Source organism: Convolutriloba macropyga, chromosome 6, assembly GCF_964194025.1.
Source record: "Convolutriloba macropyga chromosome 6, txConMacr16.3, whole genome shotgun sequence".
Classification (NCBI taxonomy): domain Eukaryota; kingdom Metazoa; phylum Xenacoelomorpha; order Acoela; family Convolutidae; genus Convolutriloba; species Convolutriloba macropyga.
Window position 1 is genome coordinate 3,158,780 of NC_134473.1, and position 25,193 is coordinate 3,183,972.

Below are 25,193 nucleotides of genomic sequence, written 5' to 3' on the forward strand. Positions count from 1 at the left end.
ATCAAAACTCAACAAAATTATACTCATTGCTAAAACTCTTAAACCTAAGTCAAAATCTTTTTCCTATGAAAATACCTATTTCAAAAATATGTTAAAAACCAATTTTTGTTTTGGAAATCGGTCCAGTATTTTATCTGCAAGACCTGAAAAATATTCATTGGCCCTTTAAGACCGATTAACTCGAAAAAGACCAAAAAAAATTTAACAATTGAAAAACATTAAAAAAAATGTTGATGAAAATCGTGATATAAATATCTTCTGAAACATTTCTGTGTCTCTAGAGGTTATCCAGTAACCCAATTCCAAGCTTTAAAATACTCATTGGCTCAGATCGATAGGCAATAACTTTTAGAACAAATTTCAAACTTCAAAAAACAGAAATTCGATCTTTTAAAATGTTGAAAGCCAATAAATTGCACCCTAGCAACTATTTAATAACATACAATCAAACCCTGGATGAGGTTACCTGGCTACTGAGGCACAAAAAATTTAAAAAAATACAAATGTTTTGAAAAAACTTGAAAAAAAAATTGCAGATTCTATCAAAAAACATCTAATAGTCGAAAAGTTAAATTGTTGAAAACAAAACCATTGAGACGAAAAACCATAGAGTAACTTTTTATCAATACGTGGAATAGGTTTTCTCGCACTTGCGATTGGACGAATATCGAGAACTGACAAGAACTTTGGGAAACCTAAAAAAAATTGCAGATTTTATCAAAAATTCGAGACATTAGGAAGTTGAAAACAATTCCATCGTTACTAGAAACTATGCAGTGTCCTATTAACAAACCTCAAAGAAGATTGCCTGGTCACTGAAGCTGGAAAAATTGAAAAAATAATGAAAATTTTCAAAAAACTGAAAAGATGCGAATTTTATCCAAAAAAAAATTGGTAAAATTTGTGATAGTAAAAAGTTGAAACCTATTCCATGGCAACTACAATTTTTGTAGCAACTTTTTATCCAACCCCTGGTGAGGTTTTCTGACCCCTGGGACTCAAACAACTTGAATAATGACAAAAAATATCAAAATGAAAACTGCAAGTTTTGTCAAAAAATGCTAAAATTCACGATAGCTGAAAGTTGAAAACCATACCTTTACCACTAGAAACTATGCAGTAATCTATCATCAAGTCCTTTATCCAACCCTAGAGGAGTTTTCTTGACCCCTAGGGCTGAAAAAAACTCAAAAATTGACAAAAAAATCGAAAAACCTGAAAAAAATTGCAAAAATTAGTATACTTTGTGTGTTTGTGTTTGTAGTACCAAAACATATAGCTCATAAAATGGTCATAACAAGCAATTTTGTCTCAAAAAAGGCCTTCATCAATTTTTAAAAACTTCAACCCAATACTAATCAAACAAAATAAACTAAAAAAAACATGAAAAATTGAAGGACTATAAGCACTTGAAGGACTACTAAAGCCCACTTTGGGCCTCTACTAAAACTTAATGCCCGCTGGGCTTTACATGTTTATCCCGTTTTGAAAGATCAAAGTCATTGAAAAATGTGTGAACACATCTAAAAAAACATAGCAGGACAAGTCCTGACGAACAATTCAAAGAATTTTCATTGACTAAACAAATATCTAGACCTAAAAAGGAGTATGAGCGAATTGGAAAAACCATTTTATAAAAAATCAGATAAAAAATTTTTAAAAAAAAACAGAAAATCAATGTCAAAATGTCGCATGTCAAGAAAAAAAATCATCAGCGAGAAATGGAAATTTGATTCATACAAAAAACTAGGCCTAGAATGAACTATGAATGGATTGGGATAACCATTTTGAGAAAAATCCGATCCAAAAAATCAAAAAAACAGTAAAAATCAAAGTTAAATTGCCGCATGTGAACAAAAAACCACTAGCGAGAGAGCGAATTTTTGTTCAAACATCGTTTTCTCACTCTACTTTAAAATTAGAGCAAAAAAATTTCACGCCGCAAAACCAATTGCCTTTTCGCTCCATTTCCTGTTTCGGCGTGACCAAAATCACCACTCCAATTTGGATTCAAAAATCATGAAAATGTGTGAACAGATCTTAAAAAAAAGACAGCGCCCCAATACAATTCAAATTCTTTGAATTGTAAAAAAACACAGCACACCAACACAATTCACTTTCTTTGAATTGTAAAAAAATAGGAGCGCTATAATAGCCGCCTGGAATTGAGGACGCGGCTATTAATAATTGCTATGAACTTTGTTCAAGAGCATTTAAAAAATTGAACTCATATTGCGTACGTTGTCCACATTTTGAGCAATAGATGGAACTACTAACTACATAACAGCACCTAACGGATATAGCAATTCAGACCTATGCGAAGCTTCCTGTGGTGTCCAGTACTCTACAATTGTTTATGAATTGCATTAATAATGACCTCTTCACTTAACACTACCTCTCGATCAAATTTTCATTATGTAGAAACCTACTTTTGTTTATCTTTAATTCTAATTAAGAACAAAATCGAAAAGACCTAGAGCGTTGCCTCTTTTACTCTTTCCAAAAAAATAAAATTGTGAATATAAAAACACTCACGACGTACAGTTCTCGAATAAAAATCTTCAAATACATGCTTTTTGTCGTCCTCTTTAGCTGGTTTTAAGGATCACAAAACTTTTCTCCGGGTTTCAATTTTAACTAGTTTTGATTGGAAATTTTAGGTAGCCGTTGTAGTCATTTCGAAGACTTTCAATATACCCCGTCAACACTTCCTAATTAAAATGCTTGCACATTCATTCATTTATTTAAATTTTTAAGTTTTTAGTTGTAATTTTTTGTTCAAGTTTAATGGTAAAGTTTCCACACATATTAATCACTTTTTCATCTTAAAACCAATGAACCAAAGTTACTAACCCAAAGCAAAGTTTTTATAGCTTGTTTCAATTTTAAGTTTAACTTCTATCACCCAGGAAAACAAAAGGATAAAAACCAAAAAAAAATCGTGATAGAAAAAATGTTCATCGGTAAACTGATCCGAAAGTCATCATAGAAAATTGGCGTTTAGTTTTCTACTATCCAACAACTGGCACAAACTTTTGCACGAACTTTCATATTAGTTTTTTACGAACTGGATTCAATTATTTAGATAGGTTCTGACTGCAGTTAAATCTGGTCAAAGATAGCCAAAAAAAGTTGAGGCACCGCCTATTAATTTAACTTAAGACAATTGAATACAGTATTGGCCATTTTCCAAATAATGATTATCAGTCATTAACGGTCACCAAATGCGTGACATTACTTACCTCATGTAAATGTCAAACATGAAAAATCCATTTGACAAATATTGTATTTTTATAAGTTTAATTCGGTTAATCCAGCCAATATTTAGACCCATTTTGCATATATCGTCTCATTCGTTTGATTTGGGCCCAACTGAAAAGAGAAAGGGTTCAAAAGCAAGCAACTTGGGTGTTTACCTTTACCCAAAGTGTTTCCGGGCGTTAAAAGCAGTCGCCATGAGTGGCTCGAGCTTTTCCCCAGGAGTGGGGGAATAACAAACACGGAATTAGCATTTCATTTGACTCAAATAGCAAAGTTTGTTTTTCTGGAATCAATTTGTTCAACCATTCAACAATAACAAAGTTGTTCACTCACTTCAGTTACCTTCACTTGCTTAGCATACTCAACTAGTAATAACATAACTACTAGTAAGAGTAACTTTAAGGTCATATATAACCTGAGGCACTTAATCCTAACGGAAACGGTACGCTTAAGGCGGAAAATTTGCGCAGTTGCGCGACTAGTTTGCTCGTTTTTCAAGATTAAGCTAATAATTTTTTACTACCTACGTCATCAATTTTGCAAAAATCTGCAGGACCCGGCTAATCGCGTCTTCGTGATGAATTGTGGAGAGGAAGTCAATATTTAACACCCACCCAGACTAATCGTGCCCGCTGACTAACTTGGTCTGGTACCACGTCAAATTACACTAGATACAATGTTTAAAACAACAGGAAAAACATGCTCAACATCTGGTAGCTACCGTTGCTGTAAAAATAAGAGTCTACTGGATTCTGGCTAAAGATTTCAGATCATGAGCGATAATTATACCAATTATATTTTACTCATCAAAAACTCTACTAACGAATCAACTTAGTAAATATATTCACAGCTGGTCCTTATATACGACCAGTCTTCTTGGAATAGTTATTTAGTTGGTAGGTCAGTTCTACATCGGTCCATTTATACATGAATGAAGAAAAAAAACACGCCGAAGTAGTGTCCTGACTCAGATCATCAATTTGATTACGCTTGAACCGACCAGCATGTGTTACATAGGCTACCACTGGTCTCAATTTAATTTGCCTGTTTTTGATTTTTATGTTGGTTTTCATCAACGGTAATAGCGACTTTTCATAACCATGTCGGTATAGCCACTGGGAAAATCCAGTATATAATGAACAGATGTTGCATAATAGAAGGGCATCAACGTTGTTGACAACATGCAAGATTTTAACACTCAAAACGCTCTTCAAGGGTAGCTCCTCAAATTAAACAGTATACTTAGGGATAGAGCGGGGCGTTTGAATGTACGTTTCCCACTCTATTGTTTACTTTCAAAAATCAATTAGTTATTTAGTTGATAACTTTCAAAAATCAATTTGCATGAAATGAGAAGCTTTATATCCTCCCCCAGCTTCGTACTTCTAGGCAACTTTTTATATCTAAAGGATAAAGAGCTCAATCATATTACACTAAAGTCAATACTCTATTTATTCACTAATTCAATTGAGCGAGAGACTACTGACCTGCTAATAGCCATGGACACTTGTCGACACTCTTCTTGATGAGGTCACTCTCTCCAGTCATGGAACTCTCGTCTATCTTGAGGTCATTGCACTGGATGATGAGACCATCCGCAGGCACCTGGTCTCCGTACTTCACATGCACTGAACACAACAAACACACACTTTATACAAACCACTATCTTCAATTTTTACAAAACTAAAACGCGATTGGATAAAGGACTAAAACCTTGTATAGTCCTTTATTTTGATATTGATGTTGCCAATGTTATTGCAACCTTCAAGACTATTATGATGATTTAAAAAAACGCCAAAATTGCAACATGAACTTTGTCTCTTTTGCCCAGTAATTTGAAACTTAGACAAGCTCTTTTAACAAAAGAATTGACTAGAGGAATGTTTTAAAGCAATTGATGTGGATGATGAAGAAGAAGGTTGAAAAGCTTGAAAACTAACAAATGCTTGACAATATAAATTTGTTTTCATCAACTTCAGAGTTGTTCTCAGTGTTTTGATTATTGAGAACATCGAATCAAAGAAATAATTGCCAAAACAGATTGTTTGAAGATTATTAGGAACCTTTTAATCACCAGGAATTGCTTTTAGGGGCGGAAAACATTATGACCCTATTTAATGCAATAAAAAGAGAAAAAAAGAGAGACCGTGTGTTTTTTTAGTGTCAGCAATTGTTCTATTATGACCGCAATTTTAACTGGAGCACATAATTATACCGAATTCACTGAAAAATTGAGGGTTATTAAATAGAGCATTTAAAACAGTCACCATATGACTAGTAAACTTTGATAGCCTATTTCAATGTGCATACCGCCCCCAGTGACTTTGATTTTTGACCTTCACCGCTTTCACGATTGATTGCGTAATAAACTGTTAGAAAATTCTGAACGTCATTCAATTGAAACTATGAGAGGATTCAATCAGAATTAAAACCTATAACTTAGAGAAATTTACATTTCCATTTCCCGATTATTAGAGAAAGAGGTGGTAACATTAATATTCTTGAAACAAAGCTTAAATTCACGAAAAAAGAATGCACCACAAGCCATATGCAAACAATGAGAAGAGAAAATATTTAGGAAGTTTTTCTACCTTATGCCTAATTTTAAAAAGCAACAATAAATGATAAAAATAAATATGTCCTAGTCATCTAAAAAAATCTAACCGAGAAATTAGACGCAAAAGCGTTTAAAATGGCGAGATCTCTTCAGTACCAAAGCAGCTTGAAACATATACCGCTGTAATTTTCAATTTGGCGCATCGATTTCAAAAAAGCCAAAAATTATACAAATAGTAAAACATAACCAACTAATTTCCGAAGAAATGCTTTTGAACAACAGAAGGGAGCGTGATTTCATTTCGCCCTGTTTCCGACGAGGGGTAAAAGCAGGGCATTAGGTTTCCTATGAGCTCCGAAAGATGCTACAAGTGATTATATAGAACGTAAGATTTTAATGAAAAATGAAACCAATTTAGCACTCTTTTCATTTGACATTTATTATTAAACAGCTGCGACTTCAGTTCGGCTACGTAAACTTGTGAATGAGAGCAATCTAGGCCACGTTATTATCAAGAAGTCTAAATTGATAAATGTCACTTGTCACTCGAGAAGTCAAAACAGTCGACCAAAAAAATTTTATTAAAAAAAGACACACGAATAGAAAAGTACTTTGATCGAGAGCAAATGAATATGTCAAGCAAAAATTTGGTGCACTCAATGTGAAGCAAAACGGTGACAGAAAGATTAATGATAGCTATTTTTTGCTGAAAATTTTGATGTGAGTGTTCAAGGCATACACAGCAGATAAACAGAAAATAAACAATATTTGATTTACGCCCTCTCTACTTACAATAACTAAAGAAAACATCAACCAACTAATGTCGGAAGAATTGCTCTCGAGCGACAGGCGGGTAGAAAAACATTTGACCCCACCGGGATTCGAACACGGGCCTCCCGATCCGTAACCAGATGCACTGACCAATAATCCGTAAGACCCCGTTTTTGCTATGCTGTATCCGACTTTATATTATCAACAAGCTTTACTTCGGACTGAGAGCAAAAAGATCACTCAAAAATGAAGAGCAAAAAGTGACTTAAGAAGTCAAAGAATGTTCTAGAAGAAAAGCGCAAAATGGTCAAGCGAAATATTTGCATAAAAACGACCAACTTCGTTCAAGAGCATTTAAACACTTACTTCATCACAGCAATATTCAATTTGGACACAAAAAACTGCAAAACGGTTAAAAATCGCAAAAAATGGTTATAGAAATCTTAGTTTTTAAAAATTGTTGCGGCTAGCAACGAGGAAGGGTGTAGGGCTGGACACAAGCTTTCAAATCGCCAGCTGGGGGACGATGGACGGAGTGTGCTGGAGGGGATCTGACTGAGGCGGGTTATTCCTTTAAGATTACAAACAGCCCTTCACACCATGAAACTTTTTGTAGTAAAAAACATCAAGACAAATCCTGAATAATTGACGAGAAAAAACCATTCAACTGCCTGAAAACCAAAACTTTTCCAGCAACAAAACTCAATAGCCAACAAAATGATCGTAAAAGAAAAAAAATCTAAAAATCAGTGGCGTCAAAATCACCAAACTAAATTAAAAAGTTACATAACGGCTCACACTACACGGCCATAAAGTAAATACCAAAGTTTTTGGAAAGTTAAAGAGATAAAGCAACAACAGTCAAGGAATATAAAGTTTGCAACATAGCCACCAAACTGCTGGATTATGGCGGCCAATGACCCCACTGCCCGACCTAGGAATTGAAACGATTAGAAAAAATAACGCCAGCCTAATTTTTTCGTGTTAATTTTTTAACTGTTAAAAGGTGATCTCACTTGGTCCGCAGTTCCATTAGATTCAATAAATTTTGTGAAAAAACCACTAATTTGGATAACTATTCGAGCAATACTAGAATCAATTAGCAGGATACCCTAAGAAACTTTGATAACTTTATGCATGTTTAAAAATGTGTCTCAAACAGTTTCCGGGATTTATTGGTTTATCCCCGTTTCTATTGATTTCGCTTTTTGACCTTGAACAGATCCGTGTTATTGCGTTGGATTAATGCTAAAATTAATTCAAATGAGAGAGAGGGAGAGAGGACAACCAGCAGTCAAACGCGAAAATGCTACTTTATGTATAACGAAAAAAACTGTAGTAAATTTAAACTGCCGCAAACTACCGCAAACGACTCAAAGAGTCGTGCAATAAACTCTGCAACCAATATTAACTAGTTCAGAAATATCACAACATACCAGCCAGACGGCCTGAACATAACAGCGATTAGGATTGACAAAAAAACGAAAAAATTGATTTGTAAGAAAATATTTTTGAAGTGCAAACTATTTCGATTTCATTCAGCTGTTAGACAAACTCCTATTACTTAATGAGAGGATACAAGTGCTAGTATCAAAACCAGAAAGCATTCGAGATGGCAACTTAGACTCATTAGAGCAGACTTCAAGTAGCAAGCATCTAAAATCGGGCTTTATGGGTTTATCATGTTTCCATTTTTGATTCCGTGTTTTGATACCGATTCGTTTCATTTTAGATTGCTTTGCTGAGCAACAGCTGTTTAAAAAAATTTTGCGCACTATCAGCGAAGAATGAATCTAGCCTAGAGAAGTCAAAAAGATCTTACGCAAAACATCGAAGCAGCAAAATGAGGTAAAGCGAAACAAATTTTTATTCTACGAAGCAAAAAAATCAAAACGCAATAATATCCTGTTGAGATGAGTGCGGCTATTAAACAGAAAGAAAGAAAAACTATCTAGAGTTCAAAAAATCGACACAATTTTTAGTTATTAATGTGGGTAGGTACGGTGGGTACGTAGGGAGGGGAGGTTAGGCAGGTGCAGGGTTCAAAAACAGAAGTCAAAGTTCAAAAATTGAGTTAAATGGTCGAATAGAACGAAGTCAAAATTTAAGTCATGGACAAACTTGCTTCAGCTTAAAAAAATAACCTGAAAAATACCAACATTACTCTTCGAGTCGTAAAAAAGGAGAGCGCCTAAGAATAGCCGTTCAGATGCCGACGGCGGCTATGCAAAACATTTCTGATTAAAAACTAGTGCTCAAAATATATAACTATTTTCAACATAAACAATTCAACGCAAAGAAGCGCGTAACATCAATTACTTTTTCTAGACCATCTAGTATTGAGATTACGATAAAAGTTCAAAAAAAAGTAGCAAAAGGGCACCCCTCAAAAATCACTAAGTCATTTTAAATATAAACTGTTAACGTCAAAAATTATTGAATATCAACTGAAAACAGATTGCCTCTTTAGAAACATGTTTTACGATTGACTCACTACCTGTCAATAAGATCAAGTGGTAACACTACATAAAAAGAACAAACAAAAGCAATACTGAAAAATTAACTATTACTTAATAAAAACAGAGATAAAAGACAATGAGCTATCAACTGAGAATGTTAAACTGACTCAATAACAACTCATTAAAAGGTAAAAAGGAATTGATATATTTATAAGGCAAAACTAGTAACATAACGACTATCAAAAACGGGCAAAACTCAAAAATTATTAAAAAACATAGCCGGCAGATTGCCGCAAAAATAGCCGCCGTTGATTCCAATAAGCATGATTGGGATTGAACGAATAGAATAGATTAAAAAAAAAGATTTTTGTACAAAAATATTTTTTAAGTCCGATTTATTTTGATGGCATTTCGTAGTTGAACATACTTCTGTTTCTTAGAGAGAGGCTACAGGGGCCACTATCAACACCAATAAGCATTAGAGGTGGTAACTAAGACTTATAGGAACGACGTTCAAATAGCGGGCATCTAAAATTGGGCTTTATGGGTTTATCCCGTTTCTATTTCTGACTTCAATTTTTTATACCGACTCTGTTCATTTTGAAGCGGCAAAATGGTAAAGCGAAAAAAAGTTTGACGAAGTAAAAAAAAAACGAGCGCAATAATAGCCGGCTGAGAAGATGAGGGCGGCTATTAATAACCAAAAAAATGAGATAGACAGATCGACTACCAGAGATTCGGACTGTCAATTTTACAACATATACGGTCTACAAGGAAAAAGCCCTAAAAGAACTTTTTCAAAATTTTTCAACAGTTTCTGTGAACTCAATTCTTAAGAAACTAGCAAAGCGCACGACCCGGATTTTTCTTTTCTGTTTGTGTCCCCATTACGTTATGCACCCAAGTTACAGAGCACGTACTATTACAATTAATATGTAGGGAGCAGAGATCGACTTAATGCCCCCCGTCGCTCAGCCCCGCAGCTATAAACATTTTGCCACCTTGTGTAAAAACAGAACTCACGTCAATTTCTGTAGCTTGACAATCAAGAATATAGCAAGCAGATTGCAAGATAATAGCCGCAATAGCTTCGTAGATTTGCAGTCTCAAAATTGAATTAAAAGAAACAGACAAAAAGAAAAACCTTTTCTTCAAATGCAGAGAGGTCAAATTTTTATCAAGAATCTGTTTAACTTATTGCAGTTTCTATTACAGCCCTCAGATAACCTTCTATTAGAATGACACGCACCCACTTGACCTTATCTCTTTCAATTAAAGTAAAGAAAAGTCAATTTGAGAGTGAGGAAGTCAACTTTGAGAGAAGTTGGTCACGTGTGACCAAATACTTAATCACGCGAACAAAAAAAACTCTCCGCTAAGAGCGATAATGACGCCACGCAAGCAACTCTATCAAAATTGCATGAACGAAAAAAAACAAAAGAGCAGATTTGAAAAGATTGTGACGTCAGATGGTCGTAACAAACCAAATAAAAAACAAAGCAGGACAACTCCTGACACAATTCAAAGAATTTCCATTGAGTGAGGAAAACAGCAGTCCTCGAGTGGACTATAAATGGATTATGAAAACCATTTAAAAATCAGATTTCAAAAATATTGAAGAAACAGTAAAAACGAATGTCAAAATGACGCATGTGAACAAAAATAACCACTAGCGAGAACGCAAATTTTTGGTCAAACACCGTTTTCTCACTCTACTTTTGGATTCGCTTCTTCGCTCCATTTCTTATTTCAGCGTGACCAAAATCATTACTTCAAAAATCATGAACATAACCGGCAGATTGCCGGAAAATAGCCGCCGTTGACGCGCTTGATGCACATTGAGATTAAAACAGAAAAAAATGACAAATTGACTGAATTTTTTTTTCATGGTCGAAAAGTGTTCTAATTTGACTTACAGTTTTAGTTAGATTCTAAAATTATACTTAATTCGCCTTCAACTAAAAGCTAATAAGCTTAATACGGGTATCAGCTAGCAAACACTCAAGCTAGATCTTTGATAACCTAATTCTCAATGACTTAAAGACCCGGATTTATCCCGTCCCTCGGGATTTTGATCTCTTGACTAGGACAGTATTCACCAATTCGCGTAATTAAATGCGCGAAGAACTTAGAAGTAATTATATGCGTGAAGAACAGTGAGTGAAGTAAGTCAGAAGTCAAACGTGAAAAACGTGATCAAAAGGTAAAGCGAATCAAAAAAAACCATCACGACAAGACCTGAAATACAATTCAAAGAACTATACTAATTTATGATCTGACAATCATTTACTCCTCTTTAAAAGTCAAATGAGAGCTGTTAGTAATAAGACAAAGCAATAAAACAGCACGAGAACAACCAAAACAAAGCAAGACTAAAAATTCCATTTTTATTTTTTGAAAAGACAGCATCAACATAAAAAACAACTGCTATAAAACTGCCAACTACATTCCTGTATTTCTTAATAGCAACCTGTCATTAAATGTCGATGAGCCCTCTCACTAATAATATTGAATGATAAGACAAAAATAACCAAAAAATCTCAATGAAACTCTCTGAAACTTTTTGAAAACACTTAGTATAAAAGTCACACACCGCAACAGCTTCCGAAAGATATAATTAAATCAATTGATTGAGTCCTCAATGACCACCGTTGAAACCTGCCACTAATGAGATTGAGTGATAAGACACCAATAAGTACAACAAATACTAGCAAAACTAAAAAAAATCACTAAGATTTTTTAAAAAACGAACAAACGTATAAGTCAAAAAGCAATAGCTATGAACTGAAATGGCTTGCTTTATTTGAAGCCTGTTAAACAATCAATGAGGCCTGAAAGTAATGACACTAAGAGTTAAGATGACAAACAAGAAAAGAAAAACTCGCAAAACTCAAAAACTTCGATAATTATTGAAAACAATTAGCGTCAAAGTCATCGAAAGCACTAGCTTTGAGCCAAAACGATGAATCCGATAAACCTAATCCCTATTAGCAGCAGAAAAGACCTTTCCCCAATGAGATAAATTGATAAAAGATCAAAAAAGTAAAAAATACTTGCAGAACTCAAAAATTCACTCAAAATTTTTGAGAAAAAGTAGTGTCAAAGTCATGAAAACCACTAGCTATTAACTCGAGCCACCAATTAGGATCTTTTATGCCTCATTAAAAACCAATCAAACCTGTCATTGATGATACTTAAAGATAAGACAACAGATACTTTTTTAAACAAAAGGGGCAAAATCTAAAATTCATTAATATTTTATGACAAATAGTTCCAAAGTAATAAAAAGTGTTAGCCACCCCTTATTAAATTAAGCAAAGTCAAATAGGCACAATTAAAACACATATGAACCGTCTTAAAAGCACTGAAGGAGAGGAAACTCTGAAAACAGAAGTCCAATTGACGCACCTGAAAAAAAACGCCAAATTGTTCAAACACCAATATCTCACTCCATTTCAAAGGTATTTTGAAAAAAGTCACGCCTCAAACCCAACCTACTCAATCTTGATCTCCCTTTTCTATTTCAATGTGAACAAAATTACTACTCTAATTTGACTTCTCACTGACCTGAAAAAGCCGAAAAAAGCGTGAACAGATCTTAAAAAAAGACAGCGCACCAAAACAATTCAAAATCTTTGAAATATAAAGGAGAGCCCCTAAAAAACAGCCGCTGAGAGACTGGCGGCGGCTATTGAAAACGTTTTAACAGGTCTTAAAAAGGACAGCACCCTAATGCAATTTAAATTCTTTGAATTGTATAAAAAACATACCCGGCAGATTGCCGGAAAATAGCCGCCGTTGATTCCCATAACTCTATTGGGATTGGAAGGGAATATATCAACAAAAATTGATTTTTGTATGAAAACAATTTTAAGTGCAATTTAATTTGATGTCATTTCGTAATTGACCATACTCCTGTCTATCAGTGAGAGGCTACAGGGTCTAGTATCAATACTAATAAGCACTATAGACAGTAACTAAAACTTATGAGAACAAAGTTCAAGTACCGGGCATCTAAAAATGGGCTTTATGGATTTATCCCGTTTCTATTTGTTGACGCCACTTCAAATCAGCTACAAATGCAATCATACAGCAAGAAATAACGTTTGAAACTGAAAAAACTTTAGTCAAAACTGAAAAATGGTCAAAATGTTTTTAAGTTGGGACCGAAATTTTGTACACCCCCCCCCGATTTTTGGAAGGGAAAACCTGGGCAAACCGAGTTTATGGCACACGGTTAGGGCTACCTCTAAGCTACTGATGGACCCAACGAGCGTTATTGCATCAGACCCACAAGTGTGGCTTTTAGCAATTATATGTTGTAAAATTGGCATTTTTCGATATTTGTTATTTATTGTTAAATTTCTTAAGTTATTTATTTTATGATACTTTAGGTGCTCATTAAGGGTAGAATACCATACATTCGAGGCATTGAGAGCCACGTAATAAATATCCCTGCTTATGTCAACAAAAGCAAATATTGCAGTAATTTAACATTTACTAGGTAAACAATTTTCTTGATTAACCAATCAGAAACAAGAAGCAATGATTTTATAAATGATATTTGATTGTTCACTTCAAACCAATTGTTTGCATAGTGAAACTCTAATGTATTTAGAACCATTAGAAACTGTCACACAGAGCAGTTGGCTCTCAGATTGACAAAAATTTGATTCTTTAACAACTTTAGTCTTTTTTGCTAAGTTTTGCTTGATCTTAAGATCTTGCGGGTTTTAAGTTAGATGAGCTCACTTGACAAGAAGTTAGCATCAATACTAGCTACTCGCTGAAGCCTTACAAACTTCAGCACGAGATTGAACATAGATTATCACTAAGGATTTTCTTAACTTCAATCAACAAAATTAAAGTTACAGTCCTTTAAATACGTCCGAGCGACAAATTATTGCTGCGAGATTGTTAGTCAATCGAACCCAGTGAAGAACCAGGCCGGCGCAAAAGTCAAGAACCAGGCTGTGATATATCGGTTCCGCTGAGATTCTTGAGCAGCCGCAACACTATTTCTGACTTTGATTTTTTTATAATGACTCTCTTCATTTTGAATTGCTTTGCTGAGCAGCTGCTGTTTAAAAGGACTTTGAGCAGAATGAAAGAAGAGTGAAACTATCCTAGATAAGACAAAAAGATTTCACGCAAAATATCTAAACATAGCCGGCAGATTGCCGGAAAATAGCCGCCGTTGATTCCAATAAGCATGATTGGGATTGAAAGAATAGAAGATAATAAAAAAAACATTTTTGTACAAAAACATTTTTAAGTCCGATTTATTTTGATGGCAATTCGTAGTTGAACGTTGCTCTGTTTCTTAGAGAGAGGCTACAAGGGCTACTATCAATACCAATGAGCATAAGAGATGGTAACTAAGACTTATAGGAACGACGTTCAAATAGCGGGCATCTAAAATTGGGCTTTATGGGTTTATCCCGTTTCTATTTCTGACTTCAATTTTTTTATACTGACTCCGTTCATTTTAATTGCTTTGCTGAGCAACTGATGTTCAAATTCACTTTTAGCAGAATGAGAGAATCTAGCCTAGAGAAGTCAAAAACATTTCACGCAAAATGTCGAAAAAGCGGCAAAATGGTAAAGCGAAAAAAAGTTCGACGAAGTAAAAAAAAATAGCAGGACAAGTCCTGACGTACAATTCAAAGTATTTTTATTGACAAAACAGAAAACTAGACCCAGAACAGACTATGAATGGATTGGTAAAAACTATTTGGAAAAAAAATCCGATCCAAAAAATCGAAAAAAAAAATAGTAAAAATCAAAGTGAAATAGCCGCATGTGAAAAAAACCACTAGCGAGAAAGCGAATTAAATAACCATTCAAAAAATTTTAAGAGAGCGTTCTCAAGGCTTCAACTCCACAGACAAAATTCATTCAAACAACTGCTTTGCATACATACTCAACTGTGCGATGGTGAAGGAGTGCGTACCTATGTCTCCTACAAAGGATGTCAGTGACATTGAGGGGGTTGATCTCTCCGTCCCTGAGTGCGTCCACGTGTTGCTCCTTGGAGATCCTCTCTTGGAGACCACGGAATTTCCTCTCCTTGGACCAGTCGTTGCCAGCTGTCACCAGCACCACTATGCAGACTGCAATCATTATCGCTAGACCCTCTATCCATTCCACTGTCTTCGACGATTTGTCGGCTGGAATAAACAGAAACAAACATCACTCAAATTCTCGATAAGATTACACATCCCCTGATGACAGTGCGACAATCTGCCCGTTTTTAGAGTATACGCGATATGGTATCGTCAGCTGGCAATTGTTTAGTTTTTCTAACAGATAAGAACTCACTTTTAACAATCTCGCCACAATTTAGCAAAATAAAAACAGCTGGATGAAATCAGAACAGGCCGCTGAACGTTTATCCGAACTTTCGCACCCTCTGAGTGAACAACTAAACACTTCTTATACACACTATATAAGACTTCCATCAAAAGTTTCAAAAATTACTGTGACAAACAGTTAAACACAAACCTCAAAACTATCCTGCAGAAAATAACATAACCGACTAACGTCGGGCGAATTGCTCTCAAACGACCGGCGAGCGGTTGGCTTGGTCAGTAGCTAGCCACGGGGGGGGGGGTGTCAACCTCTAAGAACCGCCCCTCACACCATAAGTATAAGTATAAGTCTCCAAGACAGTTTGAGCTGAAACAGACCTGAAAGGCTCTAAGAGCACATAATGCCCACTGGGCGCTACCTGTTTATCCCGTTTTTGAGAACGAAAAGTCAAAAGCGTCAGACGAAAAATTGGTCAAGCGAAAAATCGCATTAAAAAAAGACCGACAGGACTAATATAATTGCTACAAACTTCGTTTGAGAGCAATTAAACAGAAAAACTAAAACTAATCAATTTTTGTACCTGAGAACATCCGTCACTAATGTTACGCTAAAATTGTTTTGATGAGAAATTGTGAAAAGGCGGGACTTTTATCACCATTATTTTGCGTTACCCCTCTAGTCTGCTCCAGCTCCATCCAAAAATGATACAATAATTAATGATTGTTGTTAGTATGAATACTAGTTTAAAAATTAAAATTTTGAGATATTTTTAAAATTCCAACATTTTGTCCTCCGGCCGTTGGCTTTTGAGATTTTTGAAGAAAACGACTTGTATGCGATTTGGCGGTAAATAGCAGAAGGATGGGGGAATTGGGCACCTCTCGCAGCTTTTTCTGGCATGACCAGAAAAATTTTGTTCCTCCTAGCTTTGAAAATGAACAAATTTGGAAAGCATTTTGGGGGCATAAAACGCCATAATGTCAACAAACATAACAGACTAAAGTCGGGCGAATTACTCTCAAACAACCGGCGAGCGATTGGCTTCGTCAGTAGTTAGCTACGGTTTAGTGAGCCTAAACTGGGGGGGGGGGGGTCAAACTCACAAGAGCCACCCTTCGCACCAGGAGTATACTTCTCCAAAACAGTTACTGTGAACTGCATACTTGAAAACTAGTGAGCTGAAAGGCTCTAAGAAGTCAGACAAAAAATCGGCCCAGTGAAATATCGCAAAAAAGACAACAGGACTAATATAATAGCTAAACTTCGTTTGAGAGCAATTAATAAGAGATCAACTGCATTTCGTTTCCCGGGTCTAGGGAATAAACCACCACGGGAAAAGCCCCCACATAATTATAGATAGGAAATAAACCCCCATTTCAAATTTGAATTTCGGTCGTGATAATTTGTTCGGCTGTGATAGTTTCATATCAAGTCCCACGGGCCGCTAAGGCATGGCCATGGCTCGCGAGGCATGGCCAAACACGCTCAATGCGCAGCTCATTAAAATTCAAGTGGGGTTTATTTCCTATCTCAAAATAAGTAGGGGTTTTTTCCGGAACCGCGTTTCCCGACAGCAAATCTGAGAAAATGGTGCTAAATTTCAGACGCGGAATTTTAAGCGAACACAATTTTTGAATTCAATACTATAAATGAACAAATTAAAGATGTTGTTTTATCCATAACAAATTAACCATGGAGGGTCAATCAATTGCGAGAAGGCAGTAATAACGAAGAACTGCCAACACAGGAGACAAGAATTTTGAATTGATCTTTTAACATCTAATGTTAAAAGATTTAATTTTGCAACCACTGCGACCCCCCCTCTTTTCGATACTTTCCCTCGACAGCCTTCACTTAATAAGATTACCATTTTCAAAAATTAGTATTAACTCATCAGGATTTAAAATTTTTAAACTTTAAGAGATCCAAACTTGAAACAAACGAGGCGCCGTTAAATGAATCAAATTCTCAATGACAAAAAAGGTTAACGAATACAAAACAATCCAGACGCTACTCCTCAAGTAGCTTGTTACAAGATAGTAACGTTAGTGACGGCATGAAATCTCCAATAAAACGGGGCGCAAATTTTCATTTTAAAAATTGATCGAACTAATCACAAAATACATCTCATCGCCTACACTTTTCATATCTAGCTCTGTTACTTCAGTTTGTGTAATCCAATTAGCTTGCATCTGCAAATCCAATTTAGACAAGTGATCATAGACAAAACAAACACCTATAATCTCAACGCAAAACTCAAATTAACTCAAAAGTCAAGACAAGTAACACAAATTATGGCAGCAAGAACACAGAATGCCTAAATGTAAGTTATGCCACCTATATACATAGCTGCAAATGCTGTCAATGGTCGTGGCTGCGCGAAAAGAAGATAACTTATCGTCTTAAAATTCTGAGAAAATGTTAAAAGACGGTCCAAAACTGTTCCTTAACAACTTTTAATGCCTCATTGGTTCGTGTTGGGATTGTTTTAAGCATGGCCGCTTCTCGTCTCAACTTGAATAATTCGCTACATGTAGACTTTTCTATCATAATATTAACTTCAGTTAACAGTTTCGAATCTGACAATCTCATTGTATTAATTTACGATTAAAAGGCAATTTCATTTGTTGGAGCAGTGAGGTGATCTAACGTGCGGAGGGGGGGGGGGGGGGGGGGGGTGCTGGCGGTTACAATATATTCTGGTAAAAATTGACCTTAGCAAAATTTTTATCGTAATTGGATTTTTATAGGGGGACGCAGATAGTAAGAAAAAGTAAATTTTATTGAAACATAATTGAAACTGATTAAAGTAGCCCCTTTAAAAAGGTCGCTGGCTATCGAACACATCTGGTATATGCTTTTGGAACACTTAAATTTGAACGACTAATTCCAAATAAAATTTACATTGCGTGCGAAAACGAAAACTATTAAACGCTCAGCTTTGCTAATACCAATTTTTGTACAAACTTAATTGCCAAGCATCAATAACATGTACATTAAAAAAACTGAATTTCCAGTGACTACAATCTGAACTATAGTTCCAGGCAATGTATTTTAGAAATTTTGGTTCAAAAAAATGTATTAGGTAAATCAAAACCTCAACAATTCAGCACAATATTTTTGCACGTTCATGACGAAAAACTAACAGTTAGTAGAATTTAGTAAAAGGACAACAGGGGATTTAGACAACCTCAAACGAAGTCTTATCTTTTCATTTGAACAAAGAAAATATGGAGTGTACAACAAAAATGGGGAGGAATAAAATGGACTAAATCAACGACTAACTTAATCACACATTAAAAGGTCTAATAATAAAACAGACAAAACATCGACAAAATTTCAATCAAAGAACAATTCAATAAGTCAATTTAGCTGTTTAAAGAAAATGTTTACTCCCTAACAGAAAACAGACGGCGCAGTGTTATAAAAAAGAGGTATGTGTCTACATTCGCAAGAAGACAATATTTTAAAAACCTATATTTTCATATATAAGACATTCCGTTTTAGTTATTTTTAAGTTATGCTACTCCCGGGTGATACCTACAAGCATGCCTCTAACACCAATTGGCCGTCACAAAATTTTACTGTTAATTTCACCCTAACCAAACCTTTGGCTCATTTCAACTGGCTTTATCTTAAAATTAAAAGCTCAGAATAAAAACATACCCGGCAGATTGCCGGAAAAGAGCCTTCCTTGATTCCCATGACACCGATTGGTATTGGAAAGTCAAACAAAAATGAAAATTGGTTTTTGTACGAAAACATTTTTAAAAAGCGAACTCTTCCACTTCCGTAGTTAGACATACTCCATTTCGTTAATCAGAGGAATCACGGACTAGTATCAATACCAATAAGCAATAGAGATAGTAACTAAAGAAAAGTTTACGTAGGTGGCGTCGAAAATTGGGCTTTATGGGTTATCAAGTTTCTAATTTTGATTTCCTTTCATTTACTCCGTTTAATTAAGATAGTTTTGCTGAGCAACGCCGTTTAAAGGCACTTGGAGCGAAATGAGCAAAGAATTAAACTTGCCCAGAGAAATCAGAAAAATTTCATGAAAAATGTAGGAAAGTGGCAACTAAGGTACAGCGAAACAAACTTTTATTCGAAGTAAAAATTATTAGGAGCGCAAAAATAACCGGCTGATAAGATAATGGTGGCTATTAAAAATTAGCAACAATGATTTTAAACAAACATAATCGACCAACGTCAATTTGTCGATAATTTTGGCAACTAACTTTACAGTTTTTTAAAAAAGACTGTGGTAATAGCCAAAATTTTGGAATACTGAAGTGTACATAAGCCCTGTTTTGGGCTATTACCACAGCTGTTGCAAACTTTCTGTAGCCTGTTGACGCAGATTATACTCTGATTATTCAGAAGGCGTAATTATTTGCCAGCTGTTATTTTACACGACGCCACCAAAAGAAGGAACACAAAAAACATAGCCCGCAGATTGCCGGAACAGCTGCGAAATAGAATTGCGTGCCATATAATATAAGTTATAGGCGCCGCTCAAAACGCTATGCAACCATTCAGCGATAAATTGATAAACCTTGTTTTAATTCATACCAGAAGAGCCTTTTTACTGACCTTTATAACACAAATGAGTACATTTCACCTTAAACTAAATCAAACTAAACTTAAGTTTAAAATAAAAAGTCATTTACATTGAGTGAGTAAGTCACTTATGATCAAAACCTTATCACGTACATAATCTAAAAACCTTTGCTAGAAAGACGGAGAAATGACCTCACGCGCGCAAACGCCGTTGGTATTATGAGGAAGTACTTGTTGACAAAATTTGACTTTTTCAGCTTACAGTTTTGCAGCTTTAATAACCAATTACCGCAAGACGAATTTCTCTCCAACGAGAGGTGCGGGGTTGGCTTTGGTTGCAAATACTTCAAAATTACTCTAGACAGCTGCACTGGTTAAGAGGGGGCAAAACGATGGATGAGAGCAATCTCAAAATTTTGTATTTCCTTTTACACATCTTCTGCTACCTCAGCATCTACCATGAACCGTACACTTGGAGCCTACAAAAACTTTAAGAGGACTTCACAATGGCTTAATGCTCTCCGGCTTTAATAGTTTATCGCATTCCTTTTGACGATAGAAAAACATTCTAGAAAATGGTCGCGCAAAAATTGTGCACAAAAAACACACCTGACTTCAATAATTGCTTCAAACCTCGTTAAAGACCAAATAATAGCCATAACGCAAATCACGATTTTGGAAATTTTGAACATGAAAAAATTGTTCCTCCGAACGTACGCCATTATACATCCAAGATCCTAAATAATTAAAGGAATTATTTGAGTCAATATCACTAAACGATTCGATGAATTAGAAATACTCGTCATAGAAAAAACCTCTCTAATTGTTTGTTTTGCAGACCTGTGTTACCTCTCATAAATTCAGTAGACTTAGAACCATTAAAATCTGCTTATAAAGCAGGAGCCTTTCAGTATTTGTTCAAAATTTTTTGTTGGAGCCCAAATTTCGTAGGATATTACGATTGCAAAATTATATTAGATATGGAAGTCATCACAGCTATGATTGCCAGGAGAATGCCCAACTTCGCGCAGGCGTTAAACATCGATTACCCGCTGTCGTTTAGGGATCTTTACTTAAGTAAAAATGAGCCCTGTAACACACGTGAAGGGAAAATAGATTTTGGATTTGTCGAGCAGCTATAGAAATGTATCTCGTCGTAAGCGTGAAAAAGATTAGAGACACGGAACTTTTTCTCTCAATTTTTAATTCTAGAAGTAGGAAAATAATTTAAAGTGTCAATATCACAGCCTGATATGTAGTTTTTTTTCTTTTTCCGGATTAGCGGTCATTTTTTGGTGCGAATTTTTCCTCATCAAAGTTTTGTTAATTTTCTAAATATGGTATATTTAACGAATGAGACAATAGCCAGTCAAAAATCAGAGGACGAGAATTTGATGAGCAAACGAGCTTATCTGAATATTTTCTCAAAAAAACTTATTTCATGACAATACAGTTACTGCCTCTCATCTCGGGTGTCAAGTAGGATAATTTATAACATGGGTAATCTTTCAAATCAATTCAACACCAGTGTCAATTTTCAGATGTACAAAATCCACTTTCAAGTCCAGAGCATGTTTGAGGGAATCCCTTTCAGAAAGTTACAAGTTTTCAACTGGGCCTATTTGAAGGTGGCATAGAAACATGCAATTCAATCACACAACTAAGCAAGCATGCTACCATTAATTTTGAGACGGTCATTTGACGTAAACTGTTGAGAAATTTGGGCGCTATTTGGATAAGAGACAGTGCTATAAAAGTTAGCCCGTTTTCACCGCGGGGGAAATTCGCGTCAATCACAGTCATAAAACAACAGTCTGCAGAGAAATAGAAACAAGAGAAATAGTCAAAATCAGTCAAACACACTTGCGATTTAGTTTGTTTTAGAGCCACATGACATATTATCCCTATTTGATAGTTTTGCAAAACCTCCTTTCAATATCTCAAAATAGAAGTTGAATTGGAACACCAAACACACACATATAAAGGGTAGAAAGAGCTGTTTTGGTTTTGAGAGGTGGTGTTGGTTGGTGTGTAAGCTAACCTACACTAATCCTCTTTTATCTGACGAAGAAACATGTAAACTAATAGCATAATGGCTTTCTCAATTGCTTCACTGCTCTTTCTGCTACAGCATGATTGCTGTAAAGGTAGAGAAAGAGACAGCTCACAACATAGACAAAACTGAACAAGCATGGTGAGGGAGAGAGGGGAGGGGAAGAGGCGGGTTAAGCCAGCAATTTCCCAGAGGAGATCAAGCTGAGTAAATAGATAGATAAATGATAGAGGGAGGCTGCTGCGGCTGATTAAGATGACGATGAGAGAAGAGAAGCGGAGGCCAGCAAGAAACGAGGGGTGGGTGATGGTGATTGGGGGGGGGGGGGGGGCACGAGGGTTTTCAGTCATCAGGTTTGTTTTAAATGTTTGTTGGTTTAGTTCTCAAACAAGATTAGTTCTCTCAAACTGAAGAACAGACACTTAGATGTTGCTGCTCGATTCTTAGAGTGAAGATCGATGTTAGATGTGCGATCGATATTATGGTTAAAGAACCGATTTCAGACGATGGTTCATCAAATGAACAATTGATTCATTCGAGCTGGGAGTTACAGAAACTGCCGACAAATAACAAATAAACATTCACAAGACAATTTAGATTACAAGTTTCCCAAACGCCCCCATTCGAGTAAGGGAGGGTTCTTTCAAGAAAAACCAATTTACTCAGGATTAACAAAAAATTCCACTTCGACAAAAAATTTATTCATGAAGTCATAACATGGGCTAATTTTATTTGCATGTGACAAATGTCCTCCAGGTTTATGCAAATTTGGGAATAAGTAAAATCGCTAAAATGCGCAGTTGACTTTGCGTCACTATTGCATAATCAAGTTTAAATCAATAGAACCTAATTATTTATTTCAACGTCAGCAAATGATTTTGTTCAAATTTTATCGTAGACGCGAAAACCAAAGCAATTTAGCATGATACTAGATCTAAAACTTTATCCAAAATCAGTCGACACCGCGCTCTCGCAACTAACAAAGTCATACAAATTAAAAAAAACAAAAGAAATCAAAAGCCAACGCCAAACCAAATCAAAAACAATTACGCAGTTGAGAAATACGTTAAGACCTTTAATTTAGTTTCAAAAATACGTTAATTTTTAATTTAAAAATAGTGCTTCACAAAAATGTATCATTATGTAAAAAATCAAAAAATAATATTGAACATTATACCAAAGTATACCATAAATTGCAGGAGTACCCTGTCCAGAAAGCAGGACACATTAAGCGTTTCGGCTATCATGACACTCGGCTTCGGTATATCACCACCATTGCGTCACACGAGATTTAAGGCAAATAGCAGGCAAATTGCCGGAAAAAAGCCGCTGTTGACCCGCATGACGCACATTGGGATTGAAACAGAAAAAAAAACAAGATAGAAAATGACAGAATTTTTGATTATTTAACTGAATTTTGCATATTCAGCTGGATTCCAAAATTACATTTAACTCCAAACTGAATGCTATTCAGCATAATACTAATTTAAAAATTTCTAATTGTCTAAGCATAGTACTAATGCCAGCTATCAATCACTTTAAAGAACTTTGATAACCTAATGCATTATGACTTCATGACCGGTCTTTATATGTTTATCCCGTTTCTTTTGATTTGATCTTTCGACTTTGACCGTACTTGCTACATCGCGTACGTCAATGCGTAAAAGTATTTAAAATCCATTCAGTTGAAACAGCGAGTGAGGTAACTCAAAATTCAAACGTGAAAAACGCGACTTGCTTTTAAATAAAGCAAATTTAAAAAACACAGCCCGAAGACTCCAGAATCGCCTCGAAGTAAAAAAAACCACTTACACTAGTCAACCACTAACTGGTACAACTATTAACTTTGTTATACTATTCAATTTGAAACAACAACCGGAGTAAACAAATTATAAGGGAAAAACAAAAAAAGCATCGTGCATGTTATATTGTCTGGTATAATTTGACAGAGCTCGAAAATTGAATATCAAATGATAAGATATTTATAACTAACAATACATCTCGAAAAAGAAGAACCGAGCAGAAAGAAATAGCAAAACATTAAAGATCTGTTAAATTTTCTAATAACACTATGAAAACTGCGAAGTTTCAATAGAATATTCCCAAGAAAACTTAAGAACCAATTCCTGCGACGTCCAAAACGCACTGCGAAACAAAATAACCAACCGTCAGGCGAATTGCTCTCAGACGACCGGCGAGCGGTTGACTTCGTCAGTAGCTAGCCACTGTTAAGAGAGGCTAGCTTTAGCCTAATTGGATGGGCGTGAGGTGAGCCAAGCGGGGGTGCACCGCAGCGGAGGGATGCATTAATGAATAGGGAAACTGATGTTGGAGAGGTGGGTGGGGGTATTTTTAACCCGTTTCTGATGACGAAAAGTCAAATTGGTCAGACGAAAAAACGGTGAGGCGAAATTGCAGAAAAAAGACAAGCAGGATTAATAAACTTGCTCAAACTGCGTTTGAGAGCAACTAAAAATGTTTTCATAAAAAGTGCTAGTTAAGTCATTTATGATAAAACATTTCCAATAATTCAGCGTTTATGAGAATAATAGATGATGACGTTACGTCGCAAAACAGCAGCTGAAGTGGAGCATCAACAAATAGATTTAAGGAAAGAGACAAAGAGAGTGTGTGAGAGAAAACGTGAATGAGAAAAAGAAATGAGAAAGAGAAAAAACCCCAACTGATAGAGAGAGAGAGCTGAAAAATACTTTCCATGATGGGAATGGACTCAAACCTTATTAGTAATTAAACCAAATAGAAAGTGCCAAATCTGAAAAGTTTCCAGATTTTGCAGTGAAAAGTTCAAAACAATTTTCTGTCTCTGGAGTTCTGTCAAGTAACCCATCTGCAAGACTTTCAAAAATTTATTGGCCAGTAATGATCGTTAAACTCAGAAAAGGACAAAAATATTCAAAAATTTTGAAAAGAATCGCAAATTTTAACAAAATCTGGCCAGAATTCAACATATTTAAATCTTCAAAACAATTTCATTGTCTCAAGAGACTATTCAGTATCCCTATTTCAAGCTTTAAACAGTTTCACTGGTTCATAAATATCCATAATTTTAGAACACAATAATTTTCCAAATATTTGAAAAAAATTAAACTTTGCCACAAAATGCTAAAACTGGAGTCCTTAAATAATGATAATCGTTCCGTTAACTCTAACAAAAACTAACAGAAACCATGCAGCAACTATCGCAAAATTTGGAGGAGGC

At 35.4% G+C, this 25,193-nt stretch overlaps 1 protein-coding gene across 1 annotated transcript in view; it reads right to left on the bottom strand.

Moving 5' to 3' along the window:
- The window catches only part of LOC142341430 (plasma membrane calcium-transporting ATPase 2-like), a 184,091-nt gene that overhangs the window by 123,093 nt on the left and 35,805 nt on the right, over window positions 1–25,193 (bottom strand). The window contains 3 exon segments of the mRNA XM_075392362.1: window positions 4,749–4,889; window positions 15,002–15,014; window positions 15,016–15,218. Coding sequence (XP_075248477.1) covers window positions 4,749–4,889; window positions 15,002–15,014; window positions 15,016–15,218 — 357 coding nt within the window.